Source organism: Acomys minous, assembly GCF_964271855.1.
Source record: "Acomys minous genome assembly, chromosome: 2".
NCBI classification, from domain to species: Eukaryota; Metazoa; Chordata; class Mammalia; order Rodentia; family Muridae; genus Acomys; species Acomys minous.
Window position 1 is genome coordinate 129,597,506 of NC_140484.1, and position 23,858 is coordinate 129,621,363.

Sequence of the window (23,858 nt, forward strand, 5' to 3'; positions counted from 1 at the left end):
AGCATGGGCTGTCACTTGAGTTTTTTATCTTAGCCATTCTGAAGGATGTAAGATGGAATCTCAGAGTCATTTTGATTGCATTTCCCTGAGGATGCTGAGCATTTCTTTAAGTGCTTGTCAGGCATTCAAGAGTCATCTGTTGAGACTTCTCTGTTTAGCTCTATACTCCATTTTTTAATTGGATTATTTGGTTTGTTGATGTTCAATTTATTGAGTTCTTTATGTATTTTAGATATTAGCCCTTTGTTGGATGTAGAATTGGGAAAGATCTTTTCCCAATCTGTAAATGGCTGTTTCATTCTATTGATAGTGTCCTTTGCCTTACAGAGACTTGAAATGCCAAAGTGTGTTGATATCCTTGGGAGGTCTCCTTTTCTCAGAGGAAGAAGGAAAGGGAGGTTGCCGGTAGGGAAGGGGAGAGGGAAGGACTAGGAGTAGATGAGGGAGGGGAAGCTGGGATTGGGATGTAAATAAATATTTTTTAAGAGTCCGTCCAGAAGCTCTTCCTTGCATAATTAAACCCTCATCTTTCCCTGTAGTCTTAGAGTGTCAGAAATTAAACAGGCCAAGCTTGGGTTTTACATAGATGAGCAAGCCAAGCCTGAGCAGGAAACTGTATTTCTTCCCAGGTTCACATTCTAGAAACAGAGATAAAGGTAGCCTAAACCTCCAAACTCTGATCCACTTATTCTCAGGACCACATTCCGGCAGTCACCGCTAACAACTTAAGTGTAAGGTTTCTGACAACAGTTGTTACATATTCTGTACTAGATAATTTAAGGACTCTAGAGCTACTGAGTCTGAATCAATACTGGGACTGAGAACCTAGCATGCCTACTTGCATTTGAGTCTTTGCTCCCAAAGGAACTATTTAGCTGTTTGGTTTTTTTGTTTTGTTTTGTTTTTGTTGTTGTTGTTGTTGTTGTTTTTTTTTTTAGTTTATTTGTCCTCTTAGAAATGTGCACATCGCAGCAGATCAAGTCACGACAGATTTACTCCTTTGGCTTTTTGCCCGCACCAACATTGGCCTTTGCAGTCCCTCTGACCTTCTTCGTTCTGTTTTTGCTGGTTTTTGGCTGTTTTCAGGAGGTCGTTTTCCTCTCATAAAGGCCATGTCTTGCAGGTCTGTGTTTAGGCTTACCTTCTTCGCATAATCTAAAGAATCATAGGTCATGCCAAAGCCGCTCATCTTGCCACCACCAAAGTAAGTTCTGAATCCAAATACAAAGATGACATCTGGTGTGGTTCTGTGCATTTTGGCCAGCTTTTCCCCAGTTTCTGTCTTTGATACTGTTGCCTTCCCAGGGTGAAGGACATCGATGGCCATCTGTTTCCTCTGAAGCAGAGGGTTTGTCATGAACTTCCTGGTCCAGGTCATTGCTGTGTCGTTCATGATGGCTACGGTGCCTGAGCTGAGGAGAAAAAATGAACTATTTAGCTGTTTTTATGGACATAATTTGTCTGCCTTTATTTTACTTTGCCCACGTTTTCCTGGTAACCTTTACTTAATTCAGTTTTTAAAATATGACTGAAATCAGACCATTCAAGGACATGAAAAAGTATCTCTGAACAGAATAACCTTTGTTTCTACAAAAACTCAAACAACTGGCTCATGTGTTGCTTTGTCAATGGGAGAGTTAATTCCATTAATGGATTTGGAGTCCTCTGCAGGAAGGTTGACCTGTCTTTCAGGAATCAATGTCCTAGAATGCAGTGTAATTACTGATAGAAGGCTCTTTGTTTTCCCGGATGTGATCTACTCCCCCCTCACATATGGCACATTCATCTTGGCTTTTTGATATGTTAGGGGCAAAAATGGATAGGATGCATCATGATAGCATGATGTCTCAGAAGACAGCTAGGGCTCTCTTCCTGGTTTAAAGTGATAACAGCCCACCAAGTTGTTCAAGGTGGAAACTGGAGTCTTCTATATCCTTCTTCTGTATCCCCCATATTCAGTTCACTCCCAGAATTAGACATAGCAGTCTCTGAAATTTATCTTGGATTTATGTACATATTGCCACTGCTTGTCCAAATTGCTGTTATTTCCCCAGTAGTAGTTTATCTAAGAATACCTACATTCTGTCCCTACTTCAGTTGCTACAGGCAGAGTGACCGTTCACAATTGTAAATAGGAAAATTATTATGGCCTCACATTGTATAAATTTTTAAGTATATGTATTAAAATGTGAAAATTCCCCCATAGCTTTTGTCTTACATATTCATTCCACTCAATAGAAGCTATTAGTACTATTTTGGAGTACTATTTTGTTAAACATGTATATATGTTATAAACACATACATATGTGTTTATGTACATATAAACATAAGGTATTTAATATAAATAGCAATTATACTACATCACTCTAAAGCCTGCATCTTAAATTGCCAATATATCAATGTATTAATTATGCCCCTAGTGAAGGGTTGTGTTCTATTTAAGATTAAAATCCAAACTTTATAAATGGCATATAGGGCCTCTGCACCTTCCTCTTCTCTTCTTCATACAGCTTCTCCCTTTGCTTACTCACCTGTACTCTAGCCATGCCCTTCAGTCTGTTTCTCCATGAACCAAGCTTTCTTTTTCTTCAGTGCCTTTGCACATGTTATTCCCTTATACCTAGGCTGTTCCCCAAGCTACATGACTGTGCAGAACTGTCCTGGGTCCTTCAAAACACACATACCCTACCATACCAAGCATTTTTTAATATTTTATTAATTTATTTATATTACATCTCAATTGTTATCCCATCCCTTGTATCCTCCCATTCCTCCCTCCCTCCCATTTTCCCCCTACTCCCCTCCTCTATGACTGTGACTGAGGGGGACTTCCTCCCTTTGTATATGCTCATAGGGTATCAAGTCTCTTCTTGGTAGCCTGCTATCCTTCCTCTGAGTGCTGACAGACCTCCCCATCCAGGGGACGTGGTCAAAAGTGGGGCACCAGAGTTCATGTGAAAGTCAGTCCCCACTCTCCACTCAGCTGTGGAGAATGTCCTGTCCATCGGCTAGATCTGGGTAGGGGTTCGAAGCTTACTGCCCATATTGTCCTTGGCTGGTGCCATAGTTTGAGCAGGACCCCTGGGCCTGGATCGGGCCATCATAATGTTCTTCTTGTAGGTTTCTAGGACCCTCTGGATCCTTCCATTTCCCCATTATCCCATGCTTCTCTCACCTAAAGTCCCAGTAGGATGTCCTCCCCTCTGAGCCACTTTCCTGGTAAGTGAAGACTTTCATGGGACCTGCCCCTTGGGCTAGTGTCCAGATATAAGTGAGTATATACCATTTGACTCTTTCTGCTTCTGGGTTAACTCACTCATTATGATCATTTCTAGTTCAATCCATTTGTTCACAAATTTCTGGATTTCCTTGTTCTTAATAGCTGAGTAGTATTCCATAGTGTGAATGGACCACAGTTTCTTTATCCTTTCTTCTACTCAGGGACACTTAGGCTGTTTCCAGGTTCTGGCTATTATGAATAAGGCCGCTATGAATATGGTTGAGCATATGTCCTTTTTGTGTGCTGGAGCATTTTCTGGGTATATTCCAAGGAGTGGAATAGCTGAGTCTTGGGGAAGCCCTATTCCCATTTTTCTGAGAAAGCACCAGATAGATCTCCAAAATGGTTGTACCAGTTTGCACTCCCACCAGCAATGAAGGAATGTTCCTTTCTCCATATCCTCACCAGCATATGGTGTCACTTGAATTTTTGATTTTAGCCATTCTGAAGGGTGTAAGATGGAATCTCAGTGTTGTTTTGATTTGCATTTCTCTGATGGCTAACGACACTGAGCATTTCTGTAAGTGTTTCTCAGCCATTTGATATTCCTCTGTATGCTTGGTATGGACAAGAAAATTACCATACCAAGCATTTTATGGACTGTTTTCCATGAATTTGTACTCCTTTCCCCCATAAAATGTGTGATTATTGTGACTAATAAAATAATTGAGTTACTAGGTTTACAGTAGCTTTTCTTCGTTATTAGCAAACACTAAAAAGTATATTGTAAAAGAAATCTCATATTTTACTTCTCAGTAATATTTGACACTGAGAACAATTGAATAGACTCTTCTGAAAATTGCCACAAACTGTTTTTCCAGCCTTACTTTTAGTAATTTCTTTTTTCCACCAGTTTCATCAAACCTGGTCTTATACTTTGAGCAGACCAGACTTTTAAATATATACTCGCTTTCATATTCATATATTTTAGGTTCTTTATTTACTAAGTACCCTAATCACTAAAATTTTTTAATCTCTCTGACTTTTGTGTCCCTTGAAAATTTATATCTTGAAATCTAATCATCAATGTTAGTATTGAGAGATGGGCTTTTGGACAGTCTGGAAGGCAGAGCAGTCATGAATTAGATCCATGCCAATATAAAATGACTTGAAAGGACTTACTGGACTTCTTTTACGTGGAAAATAATATCTGTTATGAACAAGGTTCTTAACACCCAGCCTATTGATGCCTTGATCTTGGGCTACCACACCTGCAGAACTGTGAGCAATGCATTTATGCTGTTGGTCATACTAGTCACAGGTATTATTTATATCAGTTCCAGTGGACTAAAATACTGCTTTCACAGTCAGCCCTAGACTCTGTGCATACATACAGAGAAGTGGAAAACTGGAGCTAATTGATACATCTTTTCCATGCTGATGTGGAACAAGACAATACTCTGGTTTCTTATTTAGCTCTCATACTTCAATTGCATGTTTCTTTCATAGTCTTACATTGTTTTTGTTAGCAATTCCACTAAGTGCTTCCAGTGCCGAGGTGTTATGTCTTGTGTGTCTAAGCAAAAGAAGACTAAGATGTTTTGTTTTTTGTTTTGTTTTGTTTTACAGAGAAAAGAAGTATGTTATATCAGCTTTGTTCAGGCTGTTGACCTTGAGTTTTGTGCTAATAAATCAATAATGTATAGTGAATAGAGTGTCTATGAACAGAAACACTGAAACAAGGTTGATTTTTTTTTAAAGGTAACTAGATCTGGGCAAGGTGGTACTAGCACTGGGAGGCATAGCCATGCAAATATCTTGAGTGCCAGGCCAGCCTGGTCTACATAGGAAGCCCAGGACAATCAAAGCTTCATAGTGAATCACTGTATCAAAACCAAACAAACAAACATGTAACTACAGGCTCACAGAAGCATAATCCTGTATTCCCCCTAGAAGAATGATTGAGTAGCCACTAGTTCAACACACTGATTTTACTAACCAGAACTTCCTAGATCTATGTGACTCGTTCTCTTTGCTTGAAAAGCTCTCCCTGTAAAAAATTTTTTCAACTGGTAGACTGCTCCATCCCTTAAAATCCATCCCAAATAGGGTCTCTGCTATAAGTTTCCTTGACTCTTTCCAGGAAAACTCGGGCTCTGAGAACTCACAAATTTTGTTTACATAACTAATTCAGCATTGCCCTGTATATATGAGTTAGAGAACATATTACACCTGCCTGTCTTTTCTGAGACCATAAGACCTTAAAGAGCCTGGCACTAATTGATTTTGATAGATATTGTAAACCGTTAAAGGAAAGGAAGAAGATTTTTGGAGGTGAGAAGAAACCAATGAGAACAAAGTTTAAATGATAATATAGCTACCTAAGCTAAGGAGAGACAATCTCAAGAGTGAACTTGATTTAGAATTCACATTTCATCATGAGTCATTTCTGTCCTACTGGCCCGCCATCTCCTCCTCCATGTAGCTTAGACTCACTAAACTTCTAACTATCCTCTTTTCCTACTTCTTCACCACACCTGGCACAGACTTCATCTTTGAGCTCTGCTCTCTCTGGATTGAATATGCCTAGATCCCAAACAGCAATCCTTGAATTCCAGGCCCAAATAATTACAACTCCCTGTGACTTGAAAGAGCTTTAGTTAACATGTAAGATGGTGCTAGAGTTGGATCTGAGTACCAGTGACCTTACTTGGATCTGTGCTCACTGCCGAGCCAACCAGTGTGGCTCATTGGGAGTTCTTCTTAAGCTTTATGCTCTACCCACTACAACCTGTAATTAGTGTACCAAATATAGAATGTGAGCTTTCCTGAAGTCCGTTGCGTTTCTGGTGTCTGTGCAGAACTACCTCACTGGGGGAAGGTATGCCATTACATTGGCAGGTCATCTGTCTGAGAGCTTTGGCTTTACTCACGTTTCCTGTTTTTACTAAAAGAAAAGCAAATACATATTCTTTCTTTTTGCACCTTTATTATGACTATCACTGAAGAGTTATCTAACACACTATGAGTTCTAAGTACTGGGCCAAATGCTGAGATAAAAAGAGCCCTGGACCTCAATGTAACAGTCTTGTGCTTAGATAAAGCTCATTCTGTGTACATCTGGAGGCTGAAAGAATCCTCATAACAAATACGCGAGGAGCAAGTTATTGTCCTGCCTTCTCTCGGAGAATTCACATTTCATGTGTCATTTAACTTTGTACTGAGACCTAAAGCCTGAATTCTAGTGTTGCTGTTGTCTTCTGCCATCGTCAACTAACAATCAACTTGAATGTTCCCCATGAACTCTGTGGCCAGAGTTTCTCATGGTTTAGGCAGCCATTCTTCTCTATCTACTCAAGCCTTTTCCTGGGCTCTCATTAGACCTCTGGGACAAAAAGATCTGAGGCCATAATATTTTCTAGATGTATACCCTGTGAGACTTTTCTTCCATCTGTGAAAGGGGGGGTATATTTACCTTGCCTCACTGGTTTAAGAATTAAATATGATAAGGAACAAAAAGTACATAGCGTTTTGCAGGAGCTCAGGAAATACTTACATTGATTTCCTCAGAGTATGAAGTCCCTGCTGTCCAGAGCAGATTCCTAGAAGCATAGTGACAGAGCCCTTCCTTGCTCATAAGAATTCCTCCTGGAAGATCTGACTTTCACACAAAATCTGGTGCCCCATCTCTGACCACGTCCCCTGGATGGGGAGGCATGGCAGCACTCAGAGGAAGGATAGCATGTTACCAAGAAGAGACTCGATACCCTAAGAGCATGTATGGGTCCCCCTCAGTCACAGACATAGAGGAGGAGAGTAGGGGGAAGCAGGAGGGAGGGAAAAATGGGAGGATACAAGGGATGGGCTAACAATTGAGATGTAATATGAATAAATTAATAATAAAAAAAGAATTCCTCCTGGAATGCACTCTGTCCATGCTTGTACTGGGTATAATGGGACAGAAGAGTGGCCTACTGTACTTCACACGGAAATAGATTAGGATATAATTATATTCAGAAGGCAAATCAAATCTTCTGTGTCTACGATTGCTAAAAGTAGAATTCCAACCCTGTAGTTAGTTGGAAGTCTGGGGGTTGAGAGTAGATTTGGAGTTGGTTATGGTAATTTTTTTAAAGAATGCAAGGAATTTTTAAAAGATAAAGTATTTTGTTTGTGTTATACCTAATAGAGTTGGTGTATTAATATGTAGTAGCCTCAGGGTTTGATGAACTATAATCCTCACTTCACATGCATCTCCTGGCTTATTGGCAGTTTTTGGTTTTACCTTCAGAAAGAGGGAAGTTAAAAGGACACACCCATTTCTAGAAGTTATGCAAGCTCTTTTCCAAGAAATGCCTTGCCCCTTCTACAACTTTAGCCACAGGATCTGGAGAAAGATGATTGGAGGCACTGAGAAATTTTTAGCCATCAAAGAAGAATTCTGTTATCTGTGGTATAGAACCTAAGGCAAGGCAAAAGATTGTGGAGTTTTAGAATTGTTTTCAACTGCCAGGAAGAAAGTAATAAAAGTTCTGCCTAGTTTGGTTATTTAGAAGAGCATATCTCTTGCTTCCAAGAATCTAAGTAATCTGGTTAAGTAAGGCATCATGGTATCAGATTGTTTAGTGAACACCATGTGAGGCTGCCCAAGTTGATATTGACTTTGGTCTGTCAACCATTTGTTACACACACACCCTCCTACAGCACCCTCTATCTTTTTCCCTAGGCCTTCTATTTTATCCTAATCCAGGGCTTAGCAAATAACCTGCACCACACTCTTTGGGAACAGTTTTGTGAATATAAGCTAATCTGTTTGCTTGTTAATTGTTATGTTCATGCTACTATAGATTTGACAGTTGTAAGAAAGGCTCTATGCCTCCAAAATGTGACTACTGCCCTAGGCTCTCTTTTTCAGAGGTGTTAGTATTAAACATTATCTAGTTTCCATAGAGTTTCTATGAAAATCTAGATTTTACAAGGACTTTCAGTTTTCAGGACTGAAGCTGAAAGTGTCTTCAAGAAGTTCCTTCTTCCTTAAAACAGAAGACAGATCCCCTGCGGGAACTAGCTTAGTTCAACTTTAGTATGTGAAATAACCTAAACAAAACCGAGTTCTTGCTCCATGTGTAACGCAGCCTTTATACCTAGAGCACTCATTCATCACCACAGGCAAGTTCACTGGAGCTCTTCCCCACCAACAGAGTATTTTTTGTTTGTTTTGTTTTGGTTTGGTTTTTGTTTTTTACGACATGGTTTCTCTGTGTTTTTTAAGACATGGTTTCTCTGTGTTTTTTAAGACATGGTTTCCCTGTGTGGCCTTAGCTGTCCTCACTCTCTTTGTAGACCAGACTGGCTCCAAACTCACAGAGATCCGTCTGCCTCTGCCTCCCAGAGTGCTGAGATTACAGGCGTGCACCACCATGCCTAGATCAGAATATTTATAATTTGATCTAGTTATCCTAAGTCTCAATTGAGGCCTATTTTACTTTTCTGGTTGCCAAAGAGCAATAAAAGGAAGTCATGACTTTGTTCTGTGCACACTTACAGACCTAACCTAAAGGACAGACAGGATCACATGACATGCACTCTGCTCAACGGCAGGAGTGATGCAACTTCCAGGTCATGTGTGCCCACGTTTATGTCTCTGTGGTCTGGGTAATTGTGAAATGGTTTGTTTCCTGACTAGATTTGGGTACAAAGGAAAACAGTCACTTCTGTTTCATCTGAGCGAGTGGTGATACCTACTTGATTCTTGGCACAAATTCTAACTTTGTTTTGACTTTTTGACAGTATACTCTGGTGTGCCCCATTTTAAGTAAGTGCGGGGCATTGCCTTGTCCTCTGTCTTGATTATCACTATGCTATTTGTTTTGTTTTGTTGAGGCAAGGCCTCGCTGCTAATGATTCCACTGCCACATTATTCTCCTTTAGTTTGTTTTTGTTTTCGTTTTTGTTTTGTTTTGTTTTGTTTTTCAAAACAGGCTTTCTCCGTGTGAGCTTTGGCTGTTCTGGACTTACTTTGTAGACCAGGCTGACCTCAAACTCACAGCGATCCACCTGCCTCTGCCTCCCAAGTGCTGAGATTAAAGGCGTGCACTGACCATAGAAAGCTATAGCAGCAGCTCCTCTCAGTCGATTGGTTGGTTTTTGTTTTGTTGTTAAATTGTTGTTTTTTTTGGGGGGGGTTGTCTCATTTTCTTTTTCTAGTTCATTTTTCTCATTGCTAGATAAACACTGCTTAACATTTTAACAAGTAGACACCGAGCATTGTTTTCCATTTCTCAACTGCTGTGCACTTTGCAACCACTCCCATTCCCAATAAAGATACAGGATCTTAGGTGGCCCTGAAGGCCTTACAGGACCTCCAAGCTCTCCCTTTCCTCCTTACCAAATTTTCCAAACCTGTCTTGTCTTTTTTTTTTTCCATGCGTAGGCCTTTTCATACTGCGTGATCTTTTTTAAATAAAAGTCTTTCTCCTTTCTTTATAACTTTTCTTATTTATAGCCATTAATTTCTCATCTTTCTCCATCCCTTTCCCTCCCTCTCTGTCTCTGTCCCTAAAAACCTTAGTTCCTGTTTCAGTGATAAGCAAGATTATTATGACTCTTTTTATGATACTTTTAAATCTCTGCTTCATCTTTTAGGACTATATATTAATGTCTTCCTACAACTTTATAAATATTTTAAGTTACTTAAGAGGAGTGTTTGTGTCCTGCCGCTCTTCTTTATCCCACACAGCATAAAGCACAGCTCATCTTTATTTTAACTGAATACTTACAAATACTTGTTAATTTCCACTTATTTACCTGTTTAAGAAAAGATTTAGTTTTTATTTGGAGGGGAGAATCTGTGTATGCATGAGTGCACATGTGCACAAAAGTGCCCACTGGGGGCAGAAGAAGGTGTCAGCTGTGTCAGCTCCCCTGGAGCTGTTTTTCCATATGAAGTTGAGAATTCCTCTTTCTAAGTCTATAGAGAATTATGTTGGAATTTCGATGAAAATTTCATTGAAGCTATAGGTTGCTTTTGGTAAGATGGCCATTTTTACTATGTTAATCCTACCAACCCATGAGTATGAGAGATCTTTCCATCTTCTGATAAAGTGCCTCAGGAAGAAGGCTGATATAAACTATTAGGAGAGCTGCTTGTACTCTCTGGTACCAGAGAATGTGACTGTGGAGGCTTGTGTATTGGTAACAGTGGCATCATTTTTGTTGTTGTTGTTGTTGTTGTTGTTTGGTTGGTTGGTTTGTTGGTTTGGTTTGATTTTTCTAGACAGGGTCTCTGTGTAGCCTTGGCTGTCCTGGACTCACTTTGTAGACCAGGCTGGCCTCGATCTCACAGCAATCCGCCTGCCTCTGCCTCCCAAGTGCTGGGATTAAAGGTGTGTGCCACCACGCCCGACTTGGCATCAGATCTCTTTTCATTACATTTTCTCATGAAATGAGAAAGAAGTGAAGTTCTGGAGATTTAAAGAGAAAAGATCAGAGATTGTTGCCAAAGAGCACAGGGAAGTCCTGGACTGGGTCAATAGGATTGTTGGACATTGTAAGGGGCCCATGTGAAAGCCCAGGGAAGCCAATCTGCAACGAGCTATTTCACTTTTCCCCCTACCTCCTTCCCGAGAACAAGTGGAGTAGGCAGAACATTAGACCTGGCTGGATGTTGTGGCTTTGCCATGTAAACAAGAGAAATGGAAAAAGAAACAAGGAAATGATTGTAAGGAAAAGTAAAGAGATTTGGTTACAGAAGAAATTGAGGACAGGGATAAAAGGTGATTTTGAAATGTTGGTAGGATTAATATAACACCCTAGAGATTGAAAACTTGTGATAATGATAATAATAGTAACATTAATTAATATTAATAATAATAATAATAATAATAAATTCTTGACATTTATAGTACTCTGAGCTCATTTTCACGAAAGAAAACTATGTCTTAAATAGAGTGGATAATGGTGGTGGTGGTTGTGATTCTCATTACCTAGATAAGGAAAGATCCAAAGAAGTGAATAGTAGCAGAGTGCAAAATCCCCAAAGCTCTGTAGCTATATTTAGGTTTTTGTTTGTTTGAGGCTTCGCCTTTTCGACTATGGTCTATCAGTTCAGCTCTGAGTTTACTCAGTCTTGTTGAAGAGATGCAATGTAGAAGACAGCATATGAGCATATGTAGCCAAGTTTTAAATCTATGATATGGAATACATTTATCCATTCAGTAATATAGAAGGAGTGCTCAGCGTGCACAGAGAACTACCCCAGGTCCTGGGGAAGCATATGCCAGTAAACTGGACTGAAGAAAAACAAGGAAGGGCCTAAAGGTGGGTCTCAGAGAGTTCCCACACAGATTTATCAGCAATGATTTTTCAAAGACATCATGGTTTGGTGACAAGCATACTGTAGGAAGTTAGGAAACTTATTTTTCTGCTATACGTGGTGTGACATAGTTGTTTTAATTTGCAGTGCCTCCGCCAGTTCCCACCTATAAACAGTTTTTTTTTTTTTTGGCTTTGCAAGTGCTCCCTAGCCTGACATTTTATGAGTATGTTTCTGGTCTAAAGGAATAGTTGCACTAATCCTGTAATAAGTTCTAAAACCATCCTCCATTTTTTAACTGAGGAATCTGAAAAGGAAATATAGGTTGTGAGTGCCTGAAGGATCCAACGCTCCCTATGTTAGTAGGCATGAGTCCAGGGGGAACCTGCTGAGAATTCCAGGTTCTTGTGTCCCAGAATAAAGAACTGGGCTAAGCACACAAGGATAGTGATAGAAATAGAGACCGTTTGTTAAGAAAAGAAGAGCACTCCTGAGAATGAAGTGGGCTAGCAAGCTGGCACAGGTCCCAAGCCCTGTGGCCTTGACATTTTGGATCCTTTATAGGAAATTTATATAACACTCTCCTTCTCCCTCATTCAGAGGGCTTGAATATTAGGGTGTTTTGGTTTTGTTCTGTTTCTTGTTGGGGAATGCTGTTGTTTTATTACATGTAGCCAATAGCCAGAGGTTTCTTCTCTTCCTCTGCTAACTGGCTTCTTTTGTATAGTAATCTTAATTATTTAATTATGTATTTATTTGGTGGAGCACAGATGCTATGATGCACATGTGGAGCTCAGATGATAACTTTCATACCTTGTGTGTTTCAGAGATTGAGCTCAGATCATTAGGCTTTTTGGCAAGTACTTTTATCCACTGACCTATCTGTCGGATCCCTTGTATGCCATGCAGCCTTTCTCTCCAAGCCCTGCCCTCCTGTCACACCCATCTTTAATCAATGATATGTAAGAATCTGATAAAGGCTTTAAAATAACTAATGGCCTTTTCTCCTTCTTCCTACTGCCTCTCTGGTGATTTAGGCCTGGAAGAAACGCTGGTTCATATTGCGGAGCGGCCGGATGAGTGGCGACCCAGATGTTCTGGAATATTACAAAAATGAGCATTCCAAGAAACCCCTGCGGATCATCAACCTGAACTTCTGTGAGCAGGTGGATGCAGGCCTCACCTTCAACAAGAAAGAGCTTCAGGATAGTTTTGTGTTTGATATCAAGACCAGCGAGCGCACTTTTTACCTGGTAGCTGAGACAGAGGCTGACATGAATAAGTGGGTCCAGAGCATCTGTCAGATCTGCGGCTTCAATCAGGCTGAGGAGAGCACAGGTATGAGAGCAAGCACAACTCTTTCCCAGGGCACTCTGCTGAGACCTCAGGTTCCTCTAGTCAGGAAAACTGGCTCAGGTTAAAATTTATTTTTAGCACAAGTGACCAGCAAATAGGGAATGTATAACCAAGTTAGCTTGATATAGACAGATTTCCTAGTTCTAATAATGCTCAAATGGAGAAGCAAGAAAGGCTAAGGTCATGATGATGCTAATGATAGTTCAGGTACTTTGATGCTCCCACCATTTGTCAGCTCTTAGCCACTTCTCCTACTTCCTGTTTTGTACCCTGCGCCTTGTCACTTGCCAGCCATGCCGTAGGGATGGCTTTGATCGCACCTCTGGTTCATTTCTCTGTGTTCTAGTCCATCTATTCCAGACCATCTCACAGTTTGCTTGCTTGTTTCTTAGGCATCCTTTTCGGTTACTGATACCTATATATCTACTTGAGGGCAGATAAAAGGATGAAATGCTGACATTGTGCTTGAGTTTTGATAGCCCACCCCTTTTTAAAAGAAAAGGACCTCAACGTGTGTATCTATGTTTTATGTGTGGGAGGGGTATGACAACCCATTCCTGTGCATACAGCAGCCACAGGTGGACACTGGGCATCTTCTTCCATGGCTCTGTGCCTTATTGACATATCAATATCTTTTCTTCTTAAAAATCTTCCCAGTAATTTTAAAACTTGCTAGTAGCTCATATTTGTAGTCATTCTGTGACTTTTTTAAGTACACTTTTGTGACCACTATAACAAGATACTCCCTAGGCACAGTATCTTAGTAAAATGAAGCAAGCATCTTCATGTATGAAATATTTTTAGCATTAAAAGATATGACTGCCTCAATAGCAAGATATAAAAGGAGAGTGACCCAAATCAACCTGAATGACTTACCATCTAGGAAATTAAGACAGACTCAATTTCTTGTCAAAAGTAGTACACTAGGCTGATAAAATAGTTCAGCAAGTAAACTATTTGCTACACAGACCTGAGAACCTGAGCTCTATCTCCAAGACTCATGGTAAGAAAGAAATAGTTCATAAAAGTTGTCCTCTGACCTCAGACTCACTAGAAAGAATTCAAAGGTTCTGATTCTTCATGTGAAAGCAAACAAAGACTCCAAAATGACAAGATATTCTCTAGGTAAATGATACATGTGTGAAAATTCAAGTTTTTATAACTCATAAATCACTGAAAGACAATTTTATTCATTCTTTACTATAATCCATTTAAGATGGCATGAGGTTATATTTATATCACTTGAGCTGGCTAGTAATGAACATTTCACTGGTTTATTTTATTGTTGCAAACCAATGCCATGTAATTTGAAATGTTAATGATTTAAATGTCTAAATATCAAACACCTGTTAGCAGTGTAAGAAAAACATGCATGGCAGATTTGGGCCCAGGGGTCCTGCTAAAACTATGGCACAAGCCAAGGACAATACAGATATACCCCTACCCAGATCTAGCCAATGGACAGGACATTCTCCAAAGTTGAGTGGAGAGTAGGGTATGACTTTCACATGTACTCTGGTGCCTCATATTTGACCATGTCCCCTGGAGAAGAAGACCTGGTGGCACTCAGAGGAAGGATAGCAGGCTACCAAAAAGAGACTTGATACCCTATGAGCATATACAGGGGGAGGAAGTCCCCCTCAGGCACAATTATAGGGGAGGGGAGTAAGGGGAAAATGGGAGGGAGGGAAGAATGGGAGGATACAAGGGATGGGATAACCATTGAGATATAATAAGAATAAATTAATAAAAAATTATTTTGAAGAAAAAGAAAAACATGCACGATTATAAAAAAAGACTGACTGCTCACACCAAATAATTAAGTGTAAAATATCATACCAGGTCCTCTCATGGAAACACAAAAATAATGTTGAGGATCACACTATTGTTGATGTTAATTGATAATTTGGAAAGGTGAAATAACAGCCAGAAGTTAGAAATGTATGACTGGATAGTTACACTATAGTGATGTCCTTGTTCAGAAGTCTGGAAAACAGCTCACAGGTCTAGGGTGATCAGAACATAGTTCAGTCAGTAAAGTATTTATTTGTACACAAGTGTGAGCATCTAAGTTCACCACACCCACATAAGAAGCTGTACAGCAATGCTGGAGAGAGAAACAGGAAGATCCCTGGAGCTTGCTAGCTAACTAGCCCAGGCAAATCAGTGAGAGGCCCTATCTCAAAAAATCAGGACAACACCTAACAGTAACCTCTGGTCTCCACATCCATTTGCACGTACACAGGCACACATGCACGCACGCATGCATGCATGCATGCACACAAAGCAACTATATTTGGGTGTGGTGGCTTATGTCTGTAATCCCAGCACTCAAGAAGTTAAAGTGGTAGGATTACATGAGTTTGAGGCCAGCCCGGATGACAAGAGTTAGACCTGTGTCAATCAAAAAAGGGCCATGGACAAAGCTCAGTGAGTCAATCCTAATGACCTCAGTCCAATCCCCAGAACCTAAGCATGATGTGGCAGTGAGTATCTGTAATCATAGCACACCTACAGGAAATAGGATTTAAAGACTAGAGAATCATCTGGAAGCTAACAGGTAGCTATGCTAACCTATGAACCTGTGAAGTGGCAGTTAGGGGAAGAAACACACACACACACACACACACACACACACACACACACACACACACACACACACTCAAAACAAGTTTTGCCTCAAAAAACAATCCCTACACCCAAGGCTCAGAGAACATCACAGAATAGGTGGGATAGAAAACTTATAAGAGCCAGAAACCAGAGAATCTGCTTCAAAACAGTGTCTTATGAAATCTCAACAATATGGTCACCTAAATAAGACCTGCATGATTGTAACACATAGTTGGCCTGCCAACACAGACGGGGGAAATCTCACAGTGCACCAACCCCAAATGAAAACTACAGGTAATAATGACTGCTGAGAAAAGGAGAGTCAATCTTCTCCAGGGATGAGCCCCTAGTTAGTTGTCCAGTACTAAAATGGTCAGCCCTAAAAATATATACATATGAGCAACGCTAAATGGACTCAACAGGTTGTATTTATATATTTGTACACACAGACATGTAACAATAACTAAAGAAAATGGGACCGTCAATTTAAGAGAAGTAGGTAGAGAGTGACATGGAAAGAATTGGAGGGAGAAAGGGGGAAATGATGGATTTGCTGGATCTGGGTACTATCAGTCAATTGTTCTCGTTATGTAGCCAAGTGGTAGCTTTTCCAGAGCAGCGGAGATGCTTCCCTTACCTGTGGATAAAAGAATAAGTACTTAGAATACAGTTAAAATTATACTAGTTTGGGAAAGTGGCTGTATTACATTCTCCTCTAATTTCTATGACCTCACCAGCCATTTAGTTTGTTAGGTTCACAGTACCAGGCATGAATTCCCTCCTAATGGGGCAGCTAATTGATTAAGATATAAGTGCCACTATTAAACTTTTAGGGGGATATCTTACCTGTCACATCTGGGTAGAACTATTAATTCTTTTTCCTCTTGGCAATGCTCACAGCACCTTCTGGTAGGGAGCTTCCAGGTCTGCTCTGGCTCAGGTCTTCTAAGTCCTGTGTCTAAAGTATGTGACATCTTTAGAAATAAGGGCTAACTTTCAAATTCTGTGAGGTAAGCAGGGGCAATGGCAATAGCCTGTATGGTTTTATGAGTCTCTTGGACTCCCCCAGCCAACAACTAGAGATAGTTGGGATTGAGGTTTTTATTAAATAGGCTGTGGCTCTTGTGAGAGAAGTAGTATCACACCAAGTGACGTAACTTCACACAGAACACACACATATATCTTATATGTAATTTTAGGTAAACATAATATGATTCTCAGGACTTTCAGAAAGATGGCTCAGCAGTTAAGAGCACCACTTGCTCCTCCAGAGACCTTGGGTTTCATCTGAAGCACCCACATGGCTGTTAACCAACAGTCTTTAACTCCAGACCCTCTGCTGGTCTCCACAGGTGCACAGACACAGGTGCAGACAAAACGCCCATCTGTGCTGAGGTTATAGACATGTACCACCGCACCCAGCTCCTTAGATGGGTGGAATCAACCCAAACTCAGGTCTTCATACTCATAGTGCATAACGAACACTTGACTGAGTGAGCCATCTCCCCGGCCATGTTTTCTCTCTTCTTAGGTTGCTCATTCTGCTCACTTTTCCTGCTGCTGCACAGCAGCTTTTTAGTTTGTTGTGATTACATCAGAAGTAGGAGTCAATCTCAGCCTCTGTGCCTGGACATCAGTTTTCCCAGCACCGGTTACTGGAGAGGCTATCCTCTCTCTAGTATATGTTTTTTATCTTTGCTGCCAATTAGGTAGATAAAGCTGTGGGTTTGGTTCTGGGATCTCTGGTGTATTCCATTGATCTGTATATCTGTTTTTATGCCATTATCATATTGTTTTGGTTACAATGACTATGTAGTGTGGCTTAAACTCTGGTATTGAGGCCAGGCGGTGGTGGCACATTCCTTTAATCATAGCACTCAGAAGGCAGAGGCAGACAAGTCTCTGTAAGTTCAGGGCCACCTTGGTCTACAGAGCTAGTTTCAGGACAGCCAAGACTACACAGAGAAACCCTGTCTTGGCGTGGGTGGTGGTGGGAGGGAAGGCTGAAGACATGGCTCAGAGGTTAAGAGCACTGGCTGTTCTTCCAAAGGTTTTGAGTTCAATTTCCAGCAACCACATGGTGGCTCACAACCACCTATAATAAGATCTGGTGCCCTCTTCTGGCCTGCAGGCACATATTCAGGCAGAATACTGTATGTATGTATGTATGTATATGAATATATATGTATATATATATGAAAGAAAGACAGAAAGAAAGAAAAGTATAATGTCTCCATTTGTTCTTTTATTTTTCCAGGATGGCTTTAACTAAGAATTTTTTTTCTAGTTCTGTAAAGAATGCCATTGGTGTTTTGATGGGAATATTTTAACTATTAATTCTTCCAAGTTTGACCATGGGAGTACTTGTATTTTTGTGTGTCCTCTTTAGTTCTTCATTGGTGTTAATTTTCATTTAAGATGTCCTACGTTTTTGTTTTTGTTTTTGTTTTGTTTTTTTTATCTTTGGTGCTGTTTTGTAGGATTTGTAGTGATCATGAATGAGATTTCTTTTATAGTTTCTTTCTCAATGAGATGATTAGTAGTAGTTTGTTATTGGTGTGTGAAAATGTTATGGATTTCTGGGCTGAGAAGACATCTCAATTGGTAAAATGCTTACTTTGCAAGTGTAAAAACCCATGTTTAGATCTCCAGAGCCTACATTTAAAAAGCCATGTGTGGTGGGGCATGCCTATAATTCCAGCAATGCCTAAAGAGCTGGAGTCATGAGGGTCACTGGAGCCTGTTGTCCAGGTCATCTGGCCTGCTTGGAAAAGCTCCAGGCCACTGAGAGTTTCTGTATCAGACAAAAGGTAGAAAACACCTGAATTTGTTTTCTGACGTCCACACATGAAACACTCAAGTAGAAATAACAAACTCTGGGGAGTTATATAGCACATTGGAGTGACCTTAATTCATAATAGCATGCTATATATTTTACAAAGAATTAGGAGGGGGATATTTAAAGGTTCTAAATATAAAGGAATGGTAAGTATTAAGTATCCCAGTTTGGTCAGTAAGTAAGGGATGAGAATAGGCAATGTTTAGAGAGTGATAGATGAGTGACTATATTGTCAACAACTTCTAATTTTCTAAGTGTTTGTTTATTAATGATAATAAATTCCTTTAACACCAGGCAGAATGGTACAGACTGTAATCTTACCACCTGGGAGGCAGAGGAAAGAAGATTGAATTAAAGGCCAGCCTGGGCTATATAGTGAATTCAAGTTCTGATAGGCTATGTAGCAAGACTGTCTCAAAAGGAAACTAAAAAATAAAAAGATGTAAAATAAAAGGTATATTCCCTTAAACCTTAAGTTCTGTTCTGTCTGAAACAGGACTTCAAGATGTGGGCTTAAATTCGTTATATAGCCCAGACTGGCCTCCACTTCTCAGATCTCCCTGCCTCAACTCTCAAGTGTTAGGAGTAGGCAGGTGCCACCATTCCAAACATGAGCTTCTAATTGTCATTATTATTATTTTGATACACATCCTTACTCTATTACCCTGGCTAGCCTCAGCCTCCCAAGTGCTGGGATGGCAGAATGTGCCACCACACCTTCATTCAGCTTCTTTTTGAGGGGACGTTATTTCATTAGATGTCTAGTGCTCCATCACCAGAACAGGATCTTAGTAGTCTCTGATAAAGGTGAGGTTCTTCATGAGATAGTTCTATGAGAGCAAAAGGTTTCTCTTCTTTTTCATCAGGACTCTAGTATGCTACAAGATCAAGTTATATAGTGAGTTATGTTTTAATTCAGGAGATTTTTTCCTTTTCAATTTATTATTTTTGTGGGGGAGAACACATGTCAGCTTTGTGAATTTGGTGCTCTCCTTCCACCTCTAAGGGGAGTCTGGGAATCTAACTCATATCACTGGCCATGCGTAACAAGCACTTTTACCTGCTAAGCCATTTCACCAACATTTCAGTAGTTTTAATAAAAGTGGATTCTATCTATAAAGCCCAAGAGTGTCCTTAGATAAGAGCTTAGGGACTAAGGAGAAGCAGAAGTTATCATTTGATTATCCATTTGTGCTCAAGAGCCTGTATCATTAGTCACTTTATTTCTATTTTCTTCTTTCTTTTCCTCCCTGCTTACCTCTCTTGTCTTTTCCCCCTCACTTTCTTTCATTTTTCCTCCTTCCTCCCTACTTTCCTATTTCCTTCTTCCCCCTCTTCCTGTCTTTGTCTATCATAATCTTGCTTTGTAACCCAGACTGGCCTTGAATTCACAGTCCTTCCTGCCTCAGCCTCCCAAGTGGTAGGATTACAGATGTGTACCACCACACTAACTCCATTTTCAAATAAAGACAATGAGTAATTTTTCCTCCCTGTGTAGCACTTTTAGATTAACAGCACTTAAAGATTCTCTCTGTCTACCCACTCTTGACCTGAACTCAGTACAGTGAGCTGCCAAACTAGCATCAGACTCTGAAACTCTTCTTTCTTATTGGTGTAGCTCTCCTGCTGGGGCCTGGGGCCCTGCATCAGCACCTACCTTAGATATAGAGCACTCTGAACTGCCTCAGCCTAACCTGTACCAGCCAATTAAAAGAAATAACAGCTGCCATATGTGCCCCAAATATAAACTTTAAATAAATCCCTACTAAAAATTAGTAGTAATCATTTTAGGTAGCACTAATTTCAACCCCTGGTCACATAGCTAGAAAATGACCTATCTAGGATTCAAGTTTAAATTAGGGTTGACTCCACATTATAAATGATATATTCTATCTTTGTCCCTGAACTCCTAGAATAGGAATATCCGGCAGAACTAAACACAGTTTCCCTCATTTGGCTTTGTGTAAGGCACACCAGGCACTCCAGACCCCTCTGCATGAGGTCTCACAGCTGGCTCAGGCGTCCCTTCTCACCACCTCAGATTGTTCCAGCCTGGGGCCTAGAATACTCTTCATATAATGACATCCATGGCTTCAGTCTTGTGATCAGACTCCCATTGGTGTGTCTGTAGCTGTGGTAAGAATGTCTGTTTCAGCTTTGTGAGCAACGTCATTCACCCCCGTCTCCTGTAGAACGGGGCTCTGGTCATCCAGCACGTCTATTCTCTGTGGTCCATCAGGCAAACCACAGGTCTTGGCTGCATGTCCCCCAGGACTCTGCACACTGTTTTCCATGTCTGGGCCACTTGATTACTTCCCGACCCTGTAGAGATTCCTCCACATGAGGAGCCTCCTTCAAGCAGCCTTCCTTCCCTTAAGGGTTTCCATGGCATCCACTGAACACTTCTGTTCTTTACTTTCAGCTGGAAGAGTTTCTGTAGCAGATGGAATATGTCTTGTCTTTTTTTTTCTCTCTCTAAACTTTCTCAACACCCCCAGATCCTTATTCTACAGCTACCCTGCGATTCCTCACATATTTTAGCCAAATGTCTAGTTTAAAACCTAAGAGACCAAGCCAAACCAGGAATGATCCTGAGTCTGAATAGTCACATAGGTTGGAGAAGACATCGGCCTCCTGACAAAGAGCCCCTTCCAATGGTAACCCAGGCCAATGCTCTAGAAGGAGAACAAATGCCAAAAAGATCCTGTATTGTGTGTGGAGCCCACTTCTGTTTTGTGTGTGTATACAAAATTAAAACCCTCCCTCCAGGAATCAAAATCACTTTCAAAACTTAACAGAAGGAAGCAGATAACTACTCAGAGCTGTGTTTACCAGTAGACATGTCTGTGTCCTCATACTAGGGCCTGCCATGGGCAGCTGTCCCCGGCCAGATGTACCACATAGAAAAAGAACCAGCTTTCAGCTGAAAGCTTTGATGAATTATTCATGTGCTGAGGAGTCAGCCAGTGCTAGGAAAGCCATCGCCCCTTTGAATACTGAAAGCTGAAGACTGCCTTCCTGTGTTGCCTCCTTCCTTCACTCCTCAGTTGCTGTCTGGGACCCACAGAGCCACTATGGTATCTGGCAGGTCAGCTGTGCTGGAACCCAAGGCTTCTGTTTATTTGCGGTTTGAACATCAAATAAGTAATTTTTTTACCTCCTATGGTTTTATCATCTGGAAAATGGAAATGATGTATCAGAGTTGTTGGGAAGATTATGCCAGACCACATAGGAAACATCAGGAAAACATGTAGGAACAGTAGTTGCCCAGCACTGCTTTCCATATAGTGAGGACGACGATGATAAAAATGTTCTTTGTATTTATAGAACAAGGTAAACAGAGTATCTAACATTTTCAGAGAGCTCTCCTGTCAGCAAACCCTTCTGTAGTCTCACTTGAAACACAATGTGGTAGACTGGGCACCTGGTAGATGGGGCAAATGACACTACTCCTGTTGTACAAGGAGGGCCAGGGAGCTTTCGAAGCACTGAGTCGCCTGGCCTGAAAGCAGAGGTGCTGCAGCTAAGCTCTGAGGCTTTTATGCATCCTCAGGCTATGTTTCCTAATTCCTTCTCTTTCTCATTTGTTCTAAACTCTTCACAGACAAGTCTGGCATAGCTGCTTCTAAGTCACAAAGCAGACAGCCAGAAGGAAGAGCAGCAGGGCGTTCCTAAATCACTGAGAGCTGATTATTTTGCAAGTGCAGTGCTATTATACATTAACAGTGGCCTCTGACAACTCAATTAGCAGACTAACATGGTCTGCCTCAGAGTAACTAGCAAGCCACTATGAATGAATTTGAGCTCAGGGAGTTTAGCTCACCAAAGCCCCATTTTATAACTGGTAAAGATTTTGAAATAAGGCCAAAGTCTCTTCCATATCCTCTCCATGGAATTAGGTTTTTCCTTCTCCTTTACTCCTTGGCAAGAGTTTCGTGGCAGCAGTTAACCTAATTCTGTAGAATGAAATTCCCAGAGTTCTAGATGCTCTCTTCCCCCACCTTTTCTCTACTAAAAAAGCTGATAAATCTGCCCCTCCCCCCAAATGTTTTATAAATATTTAAACTTCTAGTAATCTTTGAGTTTCCCAGCTAGCTCCTCGGCAGAATATTTCAAGTCTTGGGTTCCATCTGGGGTCAGACAACACTCACAGGAATGCTTTAGGAAAATATTTAGATCCTGTGGAAGAATGTCACTGAGGGGTCCTCAAAGAGCTCATTCCTCTGTAGACCCCTTGTTTCTGTGGGACAGCAGAGAGATCTATGGGAGAGCTACTGTCCACACAGATGTCTTTTGACAACCTTGTCCTCCCCTGCTGCCTTATGCTGAAAGTGGATGGGAGAGTGGAGAGCTGGGAATAGAATATGGTCAGGAGGAAAGAAGTATTTCTCTTCTCTTACCCCCGGGAGGCCTTTTCTTCTTCCGTTCCCTCCCCCACCCCTTTGGTCTTGTTTCTCTGAGCTCAGACACCCAGGTTCTCCTGGGACCCTGCTTGGAAGCGGAGAGCCAGTGTGGGAGGTGAGAAGCAGCATCTCCCCAGACTGCAACCCAGCTGTGGAGAAGCACAGCACAGGGTGGAGACTGACCCAAGCCCCAGCCCAGAGGCGGAGGCTGCTGTTGGCATCACCCACCCTTTTTTCCACTGAGACAATGGGGAAAATAAACAACCAGACCAGTTTCCAGCCAGATCTGAAATCCCTGTGCCTTTTTAAAAAGTGTTATTCTAAGTAGTTCTAAAGTATCAGATCTCCTTTGTGAGTCTTTTGCTTTTTTTTTTTTTTTTTTTTTGTTTGTTTGTTTGTTTGTTTACAACTTGGTCTGGTCACCCAAAGAACAGGTCTTGAATGGAACACAAGCTCCATAAATCTTCACAGAACCTTCTGCATTGTTCTGGAACAGGCCCCAGCCTTGACCTTCAGGGAAGTCCAGACTCTGGAGGAGGAAAAGGTGACTGGGAAAACATGACACCTTTCTCCATTCTTCCTGCTCTATTTATACAAGACACTCACTCCTCCTCACCTCCCGAGCCAGCCAGCATAGATTAAGTCTACTGTTACCTGCCAAGACCCGCAGGCTGCGAGTAGGAGCAGTCTGGTCCCAAGCTCTCAGCTTTGGATAGCTCCCAGCTGTGATTTGAGACTCCCTGCCCCCGCCCCTCCTTTTTTTTTTTTTTTTTTTTTTTTTTTTTTTTTTTTTTGGCCTTTCATGGATGGCTTCTAATTGCCCATAGTGAAGGAAGTCAGTAATGAATTACCAGAGTAGATTCCAAAGTTCTAACTTTATTTTGCACTAGAGGTAGAACTAGATTTTTGTATTACATGGTAAGTGGGATTTGTATTACATGGTCATCTTGGATCCCTGAAAATCTTGAGTCTGATTAAATATCCAGTTAAAGAAGTTGCTCTTAGGATTCTAAATGCTACAACACCATAGATAATGGTCAATTCCCCAACATCTAAACTGGGAGTTAAAGTCTCAATTTTAGATTTCAACTTTGCTACTGGTTCAATGTGTAGATT

The 23,858-nt window shown here is 40.9% G+C and overlaps 1 protein-coding gene, 1 long non-coding RNA gene and 1 pseudogene across 3 annotated transcripts in view; 1 reads left to right on the forward strand and 2 right to left on the reverse strand.

Annotated features, from left to right (window-relative positions):
• GAB2 (GRB2 associated binding protein 2) overlaps window positions 1-23,858 on the forward strand; it is a 140,132-nt gene that overhangs the window by 77,002 nt on the left and 39,272 nt on the right. Inside the window, exon 2 of the mRNA XM_084774180.1 lies at window positions 12,572-12,872. Within this exon, the coding sequence (XP_084630306.1) occupies window positions 12,572-12,872 (301 nt within the window). The remainder of the gene's footprint in view (window positions 1-12,571; window positions 12,873-23,858) is intronic.
• Window positions 270-1,567, reverse strand: LOC311593103 (small ribosomal subunit protein eS24-like; annotated as a pseudogene). Its single transcript has one exon. The product of its transcript is annotated as a small ribosomal subunit protein eS24-like (transcript).
• Window positions 15,916-23,456, reverse strand: LOC311593107. The gene is made up of 4 exons (XR_014777598.1): window positions 23,397-23,456; window positions 18,996-19,217; window positions 16,347-16,458; window positions 15,916-16,137 (listed from the first exon to the last, which is right to left on the reverse strand). It is a non-coding gene; the product is annotated as an uncharacterized lncRNA (long non-coding RNA).